Here is an 11,698-nt window from a genome sequence, read left to right on the forward strand (position 1 = left end):
AGGGACGTCATACTTGGGAGGGTGGAGGGACAGCGCAGGAGAGGAAGGCCCTCTATGAGGTGGATTGATTCAGTGACTGGATTAATTGGGATGGGAGTGTCAGAGACAGTGTGATCAGAGCGGAGTTTAGGGCTGTTGTACATAGGGTCGCTATGAGTCGCAGGCGACTCGACGGCACATAACAACAACAAACAACATCTTAAAACATTTGAAAAAGTATGTAACCTGATGAGTAAGTGTGCCTGACCGAGATCATAATATGTTCAAATGCTTCAAAAGCACATGAAAGCACAACTGTAAATAAAGGATACTTCAGAAGAACTAATGTCTTTTAGTTAAAATGAGAGCCAAAACTAATGAATAGTCTATGAACTACAAGAATGAACAAATCTGTTTTGGAAAATATGATGTGGTTGATAAGAAGATGTATTGCGTGTGGTTCAAACCCACCAGCTGATCTGCAGGAGAAGGATGAGTAATCTCCATCTGTATAATTAAACTGCCTCTGAAAACCCACTGGAGGGGCAGCTATTTGTCAGTTCCCCCTTGAAGGCACATAAAAAAAAAAATCACGGTAGATGGGAGGATGGTAAAAATTTGTCTAATATTCTTTGGACATGCTACAGGAGAGGACAGGAAGAACATCAAGTTTGTTAAGGCCAATAAAAAAAGAGGGAAACCTTCACCAGATGGTTCACCACAGCGCTTTTAAGTATAGGCATAATTTTGTCTGTTGTATATATAGTTGTTATGAACCAAACTGATGACAACTAACAACAACAATCATTAAAAAGTATTAGAACTCTTTCAAAATATTTTTTTAAAATGTTTGAAAGTTAGATGATTTAAGTTTATATGAACCAGGAATTAGAGTTCAAAGGGAAAGAATTTAACCATCATGCTGTCACAACACAACTCCTTCGAACTAGGCCACCAGTTTTCAATGTCAGGCACAGGCACAGGCACAGGAAAATACCAAGGATATGAACATTGCATTTTTTAAAACTCACGGTGATTACTTACCATTGTATCCTGGAACACTTTTTCCTGCTTGCCCGGGTGGAGGTGTTTTGGAATTACCTAGTCCAATACACGAAGCAGTGATCGGAGAGCCAGTCTCTAAGAAAAGAAATATTACTTATCATTTAATGTTTTGACCTGGAATCATAGAGCTTTGATTATAGATATTAATTAACCCTAGAAAGAGATGAGTAAGACATTTAGAAGTGACAAGTAATTCAGTAAACTTGATCCACATTTTTTAAAATTAAAGATGTGGTTGTTGTTATGCAGCCTCTAGTCAGAACTGACCCATAGCTGATCCTCCAGCAGGTTTTCAGAGGCAATAGATTGCACAAGAGGAGACAGCCCATCTTTCTCCTGCAGAGCAGATGGTAGACTTGAGTGACATGCTTTCAGATTGGCAGTGTAGCTCCTTACCCCCAGGCCACAAGATTTAGAATAATTTATGCATAGTGTTCCTCCTAAGAAAAGAAAGGTCATGCTACTGTTCTCAGCTGTATACCAGTAGGCATAAAGAAAGGGGATCATGTACAATGATCCATTTACCACATTCACTGAAGCAACACGATCACTACAGAAGATGTTGCCTATTCAGTCACATAAATTATTTCCTTTCCTTTTGTAAAAAACATCTGTGTGCACAATAGCTCTATTATTTTTAAGTTCTTTGCTGGAATAATAAACCCAAATATTTCATAAAAATCTGAATAACACTGTATTCTAATTTTCTAAGGTCTATGTTTTCCCAGAGGCATTACATTTAAGGCTGCATTTACCAAAGCTTTACTAAGTTGTTAGGTGTGCATTGCCCTAGATCCCTGGAAGTCCTAAACTTATTTACAATTACCAATAAAGTTAAATTTGGATTTTTCTTCAATATCAAATTGTAACCAAATAATAATTACTATATGACCACTAAAAAATCTGACAATGATTATTTTAATAACTTTAATAATTATTAATAAGTATACTTTTGGAGTTAATAGGATCTTCTTAAATATGTAGTTCATGATGGGAGAGTCTTACTATTGAAAAGTTTGAGAATCATTGATTTAATCATACTAAGACAAATATACATACATACAACATACATACACACATCTAAGGAATTAATTGCCAAACTAATCACATTCAAAGTAATCTAAAACAGTATATATATATATATATATATATATATATATTTAAGTACTTAGAATGCATCCCTTCTACGATATATTTATATTACTTTAAAATGACGGGAAGAATTTATTACTATCCTTTACCTACGAGAGTAGTTCAGTTTATTATTCACATTTTATGGATGGGGGCTCAGCTGGCATCAATAACAGAAGATAGACTCACGAGCATTAAAATACTGTTTCTAAGTCACAGTCCAGAGCTTAAGATGCTAAGCCAGATGGTCATCACTGAGGATAATCAGCCACTTGCCAGTGCAGGCATTTGAAATGTTTAATCAGGAGTTCTCAAGTCATCACTAAATAATGGGAAAGTAATTTTATTAAACCCACTTTCTGTAAAGCCATGTAATATTCCAGCTTAGCCTCTTTGTAAGGGAGAGGGTCAGCAAAATGGAAGACTTACAACAACATGAATTAACACAGTGGCTGCAAGAATGAGCTTAACACCACAAAGAATATGAGGATGGCACAGGATTAGGCATTGCTTTGTTCTATTGCACACAGGGTAGCCATCAATAATAGGTGACCCAATGGCTTACTAACAACAACAATCTCCTACATGTATCCACAAATAACAAACACAAACACAGGGGAAAGTCTACCTGGTTGAAAGTGTTACTAACATTTTCTCCTCTGTTTTAAAACTACCTCATGATGAATTCGACTAGTTTTTTAAAGTAATGGAAGATGAGAGAGAGCAGAAGTGACGAAACCGAGGAACCCAGCAGAGTGACATGGTGAGAGAAAGGTACACAGAAAGAAATAGGTAATAAGAGGAACATAAGTTACTAACACACATTGCAAAAGGAAACAAGCCCTTTACAATACTTCTGTTTCCTCTTACAAGTTGTTCAGTAATAGGTGTTAAATTAAATCTGTTCCTTTACGAGTTTATCTGCTCCAGCTTAGTTTATAAATGTTGTCACCATTGAGTTGGAATTGACCCATAGCTGACCCTCTAGTGGGTTTTCAGAAGCAATTAATCTCACAGAAGGAGACTGCCCATCCTTCTGCAGAGCAGCTGGTGGATTCAAACCTCATACCTTTGGGATTGCAATGTAGTGTCTGACCACTAGGCAACCAGAGCATAGGGATACTCTAATTATCTCTAGTTCACACTCTAAATTTCTTAACGTGTTCAGCAAGGCCTCAGAAAACTACCAACAGATGGTCTAGCATCTAACAATGATTATCTGCCTTTTAAATGAAAACAAACGCCATCACCAGCAATAAAACAAACAAACAAACAAAACCCTGTAACTGCATACTACATTGCCTCATCTCAGTGTGTCTTCTTATAAAAGAGGTGAGCATCTGTTTTACGTATACAATTAGGGGAAGATGAGTATAGGAAGAAGCGTGAAAATAATAGTCTAAGGAATCTGACACCATGCATATTTCCTGTACTGCAAAGCATCTTCATTCAGTTATTACAGATCTCTTCTTTTTTATCCTTCATCCATTCTGTTATAGTGTGCAATTATAATAAATTATGAAAAGCATATTTGTCCATATGATTAATTTTATTGGCTTTTAAGCCTTTGAAAAGGATTATTAATAAAGAAAAGTTTAAGTAGATACATTTATATTCTTGACCTATTTTAAGATTCACTTAAGGGCCTAGAAAAAGAAATATTGCTGGTAATACGTAGAGGATATAATCAGAAAGAAAATATCTGTTCCTGGTATCCAAAGCATAGCCCAGAAACCAAGTTAAAACAAAGGTGAATTGAAGAAAACAAAAATATATTTTGTTATAGGAGCTTTTGTTTTCTATCATTACACTTCTAAACATACTGTGATTTATCTGCAAAGCAGACACACATATGTGCTCACACTTTAACGCACACACGATCTGGGACCACAGTGACTCTCAGGCTGATCTATATGCAGAATAGGTTTCTGGCTAGAAACTGTCCCATGTATGAGGTAGTCCTAAGGCTCTCAAAGCCGCATCCACTGATTTTTCTAGAAACATCTGCTTCACACTGTCCAGACTATAATTAACTAGCTAGCAGTGGTATGGGGAGACAGGAAATCCAGATGTCACAATGTGGCTGGAAAATAGCTATATTAAACAAGCCAGAGCATGCCTTTTGAGAAGGGGAATTGAAAACTGTATTTGAAAAAATCTTTACAGTTTCCTACACTTAAAAGAACAAGATACTCGGTATTTTACTAGTACAAATTCTTCAGATAAGGTGCAATATGGAAAGTGATGGAGGGAGTCGAACAATATAGAGAATGTGAATTATTGTATTTACACTGAATTAAAAGCTAGATGCTTGATATATCTTTCCCCTCCTCCCTCATCTCGGGACAAATATCATAGTAACCTTACTGCATCATTACTCTTTACTCCATCAGTGGATTGCAACCTAAATGAATTTTCCTTCAAGCTTCTATCTCTGAAGCAGGGGGGGGGAAGGAAGGATAGAGTTTTCACAAAAAATTATCTCCAAAGATGAATTGTGTTCTAGACTGTGATAGGTGTTTTTGTTTCTAATATTGCATTTTATATACAAAGTGAAAAGATATTCTTTTGAGAGATAAAACAAGCTCAGATAGTTTCTTCCAGAGACAGACTTGACAAGCCTACCACTTCTGAAGTCTTTAAGCAGAAGACAGAGTATTAAAAAGAAATAAAAATCAACAAAGCATTTTCTTGGAGGAAGAAAAGTCCTAATGTAAGTCATCTGAGTCTTCTATAGCAGCAAATGGAATGGCAGTGGTGCAAATCATTTATCAGCAAATATTTATTGAGAATCTTTTATGCTACAAGATACAGCAATGCTAGTTGGGGAGACAGCAAATAAACAATATAAAAGATAAAATATATGACATGTTAAAAAGTAATAAGCACGAATAAAAAAAACACAAAGCAAAGATAGGATGAAAGATGATGAGAAAGGTTGCAAGTTTAGATAACATGAACAGGAGAGAGACAGACATACTTGAGAAAGTGAAGGCAAGATTTAAAAGAAGTGAGGACATGAGGCATGCAGATATGAGAGCGTAAAGGACATCTAGTTAGAGGAACACCTTGGGTGTAACAGCCACAGGTCGGCTTATTCCTACAGGGTTTGAGTAGCAGTGGGCAACCATGTTGGGTCAGAGTGAATGAGGAAGTAAGGTCAGAGGAGTAGTGCAGGATAGTTCATTTATATCTACTTCAAATTTACCATAAGGTCTTAGTCTCAATGATACTGCAAGTGAGCAGGAGCTTTTAAGCACAGAAGTGAGTGGAAAAGTCACTGTAACTATAACTAAAGATTCTATGCTGTTGTTATTACTATGTGTCACTGAGTCAACTTCGACTCATAACAAGCTGTGTACAACGAATCTGAGACTTGTTCTATCCTGCGCCGTTCTCATGACCACCATCATATGTCATATTCAAGTTCATTGTTGTAGTCACTGTATGAAGTCACTGAGGTCTTCCTTTTTCTCTGATCCTCTACTTTTCCCATTATGACACCTTTTTTCCCTAGGACTAGACCCTCTTTAGGGACCACTGGTGGCTTTGTGATAAGGAGTTGTGTTGCTAATCCAAGATGTGATTTGAATCCACCAGTAAATCCAGAGAGAAAGATGGGCAGTCTCCTGACTGGCAATTTACTGTCTCTGAAAATCTGCTGCATGGTCAGCTATATGGTGATTCTGACTTGACAGTACTTAATAACAACAACAGCCTCTTCTGATGACATGCCTGAAATATGTGAGATGAAATTTCACCATACTTGGTTTAAAGGGTCACTCTGGGTTCACTTCCGCTGATAACAGATTTGTTTGTTCTTTTGGCAATCCATGCCCCTCACTCTCCTCCATCCCTGCCTCACCCAGATCATGGAAGAAACTTCCCCCAACACCAGCTCACCTGATTGCTGGCAGTGTCCTCATCCCCTCAACTTCTCCAGGCCTAATCCTAACTCAGGCCAGACCCACACCATCTTGCACCTGGAAATGAAAACTCCCAGAAAATTCTTCCAGGAGCTTATGGACTGTGCCACACATGGCCTACAATCAACTCTCTGATTAGTGAGGGGTTACTTCTGACTAGATTCCTCTCTCTTACCCCTACCAGACACACTCTATGGCCATATGCAGAGTAGAACACTCTTTTCAGACTGGGTTATCCTTGGGCATCAGGCAGTAATTCTATCTTTATGTTGGTCATCTCTGACTGATACACTATCTGCCAAAATTCTATATCTAGTTTCATTTCTATGGGCTTTGATGGTAATTTGTGAGAGGAAATGCACGGATAGAAAGAAGCTATATTATAAATGGCTAAGGCAGGCTGCTCCTGGGAGGCAAGGATTCTGAAGCTTCATCTGACATACTTTGGACATGTTGTAAGGTGGAACCAGTTCTTGGAGAGGAACGTCATGCTTGGGAGGTTGGAGGGAAAGTGCAGGAGAGGAAGACCCTGGATGAGATGGATTGATTCTGTCACAGGGATAATGGGGATAGGTATATTTGAGTCAATAAGACTGACAAGGGACAGAGCAGGACTTAGGGCTGTTGTACATAGGGTCGTTATGAGTCTCCAGCGACTCAATGGCATACAACAACAACATGATATAGTTTTAGAAGTCTTCCTGAACATCAGGAACCAACTCAAATGAAAACTGGTTAAGGAAGGGAGCATGGTGGAGGGAATAGGATAGTGACCAGTGGAAAGGAATGCCACTGACCACCTGAAGGTATGTTATTTGAATCCATCAGCTGCTCCACATGTTTGGTGGTAAACAGAAGCAGAAGCCTCACTCATAAGAGGTAGTCCCTTTTCTTATATACAGTTTAGTGTGCATACACCAGCTTCTCTGCGGGAAAAGGATGAGCAAACTCTTCCCATGCACTTAACTGCCTCTGAAAACCCTCCAGAGGGTCAGCCATGGGTCGGTTCTGACTCAGTGGTACATATAGCAACAACAAGATATACAGCAATACATTTCAGAAAACAATTCAGAAATTCTTATAGAGTTAATAAAATGGTATTTTAACCTAGTTATCTCACTTTTAGGGATAAATATGAAGAAAATACTTTTAGAACAGCAAAGATGTCCTTTACAGTAATGATCATATTAGAGTTTAGAAGACTGATTAAAAATAGCAAAGATTGCATTTAAGGAATAACAATAATAGAAACCCATAAAAACATCACAGAGCCAGTCTCCTTTTGTGAGAAAATAACGCTCACAATGTATTATTTCCAAAGTATTATTTCACAAGGAGCATAAAATGGGATGCATACTATGATTTGATCTTTTTCTAAATAATATACATGAGTAAAAATAAGAATTTTGGAAGAATGCACATTAAAATATCAAGCCAAATGTTTTTGGTTTTGTTTTTTCTGAATGGGAAGCAAAACAAAGAGTGATCCTGAAGAACTAAATGGCTACTTGTAATTTACCCATCATGTAGAACTAAAGAAGGTTGCAATTTCTCTATCACTCCTCTCATTGAGAAGAGGGTGCTAGGTTCTTCTGCTTGAATTTTGACAGGTTTTCTGACTTATTTTACTAATAGAAAAAAGTGAAAATAATGCTTTATTTGGAAGCCTTCAAGGTTTTGGAATACTTAATCAGGAATCCTTGAGCTGCTATGTGAAATGACCCACTATCTTCAATACACTATTGTAAAAAGCCCATGTGCAGGCATTTCTGTCAAGAATTCTCCCTGAGCTCAGCTTTCGAGTGTCCCCAGGCAAAAGGTTAAAGACTTCTTGGACTCCATAGACTCGGCTATGCACCATTGAACACTATCTGGGTTGTCTCATTCATGGTCAGTACACAGAGCACAATAGTCTACGTCTCAGGGGTTTTTCCAAATTAGCCCCGAAGTTTTGGAGCAGTTGTGTACTGCACACCAATGCATCCTTGGAATACTTGCCAACACAAATAACCTAAGACCTTTTAAAAAGAATGTATTTCATTCTCAAAAAGAATTGTGGATATAACTACATGAAAACACTCCCCTAGCTTGCACTGGAGATCACGTTCTTCTTCCTGTATGCTAAGAATCACTTGTATCAACATTGGCAAGCACAGGCCAATCCCTGACATTTTGTTCTCAGGAAATGTTTACTGAATAGTAAATATACACTTCCTACAGGGGTTTAAGCTCCAGTTCTCATTTATTAGATCAGGATTCTTAAAAATGAAATAGCAATGTCAGAGAATAAAATCCCAAATGAACCAGAGGGCAGGAAAAAGATAGAATTTAGGGAACAGAAAACTCTATGCCACTGCTGAAATTCTGTTGCAGTCTTTTCCAGATCTGAGACTAATACCCAGATACCATCATTCAGTAAATATTCATTAAATAATACATTCTATTCAATGGAAGATACTTTTTTTAAGGGATAGGTGGAAAGGCATGCCAAATAGAAAAATAAAACAAAACAAAAACAAACAAGCAAACAACAACAACAACAACAAAACAAAACCAGAAGGTATAAAGGTTCACAAGCAGCAGAGCAAAGCATAGGGGAGTTAGGTGGTTCAGGAAATTGATACGACAACAGTGAGAAGGGACCAGAGACAGATCATCTAATTCTTTGCTACATTCAGTGACAATAGGGAGATGCAGGGGGTTGATGTAGAGGTGATTTTTTTCCCAAATTGTATTTTAGAAAAAAATAAAATTGTTTCAAGCGAAACTAAGCAGAGAATCTCAACCACAAGAAAGAAATCTGTTCCTTGGAATGTGATTCAAGGGTATGGCAGAGAAAGATGAGACCAAGTATGGATAATATTCAGAATAGAAAGGTTTAGTGATTATTTTTTTTTTTAATACAGGGGGAAAGCAAGATAAAAGAAGTCTAAGACAGACCCTAGTGTTTTGACTCACAAGTTAAAGGTAACACAGGCAGAGGAGCACATATGTTTCGGCTTAAAGAAAGAACAAGGTGGCAAGCTCACAAGTCCAGCTCTGTAAATGAGAACTCCTGCTGCACTGGCAACCTGCCATTCTGCCCACCCTCCTACCCCAAGTTCCAGAAACACTACATTCAAGCAATATGGATTTAGAAGTTGGTGGCCCATGCTGAGAGCTGACGTCTTGGAAATCAATCAATTCAGCAGCCTGCTACTGCTGAGTCACATTAATCACAGCATCATGATGGGCATACAGACAATTTGTAAAGAGACCATCTCCCCACCTCGGAATCTATACTGTGAGCTATAAATAACTTGACTGGTGGTGGCAGAAAGAAAGCAGGAACCATGAATTGTATGCAGGTGAAAGAAAATCAATTTAACCTTTGTGTTCACAAGATAGTGCAATTACAGTTTAAAATACTTAATTCAAAGCACAACCAAACATTCTGTGCTGAAATCACACCATTAATTCAAGCCAAGTCTTATTCTACTCTCTTGTCAGCACACAAAGAGCTCGGAAGTGGTGTTAATGGTTACATACTTAAAACTAAAAAGATGAGCTGTTCAAACCTCCCCTGGCCTATTCCAGAAGACAATGACCTAATTCTAAAAAGTCAGAGTCTTGATATATAAGTTTGCCAAGAATTGGAATTGACAAGACAGCAATGCACAACAAATAGCTTTGGCTTTAACTATGGATGACACAAATAGAAAAACTCATTATAAACCTGCAGTGGAATTAGATGCCATTACTGTTGGTATGCTGTATAGCAGTATATAAATAATTGCTAGTCCTTGGAGGAAAGGATTCTGAAGCTCTGTCTCACATGCTCTGGGTATGTTGCTAGGAGGGACCAGTCCTTAGAGAAGGATAACATGCTTTAGAAGAGTAGAGAATCCAGGCAGGAAAGGAAGACACTGGATGAGATGGATTGACACAGTGACTGTTAGCAGTTGACTTAAGTGTGTCAGAGACAGTGGGACTGATTCAGAATAGGGCAAGGTTCAGAGCTGTTATTCACAGGGTCTCTATGCATCATAGTCAACTCCTTGGCAATAACAAGAAGTCGGAAAATATGGTCTAGCCAATAGAAATGAGCCTGGAAATTGCCCATTAGAATGTTGTATGATTAGCAACATTTCATTGTGAAAGTTTTTTATTAAAAGCATAGAGACTGTACAGATTGTACCCACCAAATAGAAGGTACAAGGGTCAAATAGACTACCACTGAGGACAGACACTATGGAGAAGCCCAATAACATCAGTGAGAACAAGGTCTGTGGCTGACTGGGGAACAGATTGTCAATTACTCCTTTGTAAGTTAAAATTGAGAGTGAATAAAGTGAAAATAAGCCCATGAGAGCCAAAATACAACTATATCTCACTTGGATTTAAGCCTCATTTTAAAAATAGATACGATGATGCACTGAACACTAATTAACAAAGACATAAAGTTATGGAATGAAATAAAGGACATCGCAAGGTCAGAAATCAAAAGGTCATTACAAAAATCATGGATTTCAAGAGACTTAAATTTGCTGTAGAGTTTAGGAGGTGAAATGAGATAAGCAAGCTCGACTATTTCAAAGGACAACTTGAGAAGAAAAATGCAAGTGTTATATAATAAAGTGCAAAGACCTGAAGTTAGAAAACTAAGGGTGAAAAACATACTCTGAATTTATTAAATTAAAAGAACAAAGAAAAAAATTCAAATATTGTGCTGCATAACAGGAAGATACTACGGACAAATTACTGAAGGAGAAAGAATCACAAAGCAGATGGAAAGAATACACAGAGTTACTGTACCGGAAAGAATTGATTGACACTCATTCATTTCAGACGGTGGTAAATGATTAAGAATCTTAAGTATTGGAGGAAGAATTCATCAGCAAAAATAAAGCTCTAGGAATTGATGCGATACTAACTGAGCTGTTTCAATTGATGGATTTAGCTGTAGATGTGTCCACTCATCTACACCAAGATACTTGGAAGACAGTGGCCTAGCCAATCTCCTGCAAGGGATTCATAACTGTACCAATTTACAAAACAGAAGTTTATTGAAATTAATAAAAAAAATTTTAAAGTATAGACAGAAAAAAAGGAAATGGCTCATTCTATTAAATATGGAGATTTACTCTTAATAAAAAATTACACTTAACAGGACAAAGGTAGCCTGTCTGTGGCGATTTTACAAACTCCTTTCCTTACCATCCTTACCATCTCTGACATCATTCCTGCCACTGTCTCTGACTTTAGCTCACTGCTACAGTCACGGCATCATTCCAGCTTATTAAAGGTCTTTTCTTTTGTAGTAATCACTAATCCTCCACCTTTCCAAGCATGATGTTCATCTCCAAGCACTGACCCTTCCTAACAATATATCCACAATATGAGACAAAGTTTCACCATCCTTGCTTCCAAGGAGCACTCTGGTTATAACAAGAATGCCCCTTAGGAGCAAGAATGAAATTTCATTTTATTTTCTTTGAATGTATAAGAGAGAGACCAATTACTAGAGAAGGACTTCACATATATATTATACATATTTTTACCTATCTCTTTCAATTCTCTATTTTCTGTCATCTACCTATCATCTATCTATCTATCTA

General features: G+C 37.5%; 1 protein-coding gene across 1 annotated transcript in view; it reads right to left on the minus strand.

Annotated features, from left to right (window-relative positions):
• ACSS3 (acyl-CoA synthetase short-chain family member 3) overlaps positions 1–11,698 on the minus strand; it is a 285,831-nt gene that overhangs the window by 76,652 nt on the left and 197,481 nt on the right. Inside the window, exon 10 of the mRNA XM_006882583.1 lies at positions 1,024–1,119. Within this exon, the coding sequence (XP_006882645.1) occupies positions 1,024–1,119 (96 nt within the window). The remainder of the gene's footprint in view (positions 1–1,023; positions 1,120–11,698) is intronic.

This window comes from Elephantulus edwardii, unplaced genomic scaffold (genome assembly GCF_000299155.1).
Source record: "Elephantulus edwardii isolate Elephantulus edwardi_28Jun2011 unplaced genomic scaffold, EleEdw1.0 scaffold00021, whole genome shotgun sequence".
Classification (NCBI taxonomy): Eukaryota; Metazoa; Chordata; class Mammalia; order Macroscelidea; family Macroscelididae; genus Elephantulus; species Elephantulus edwardii.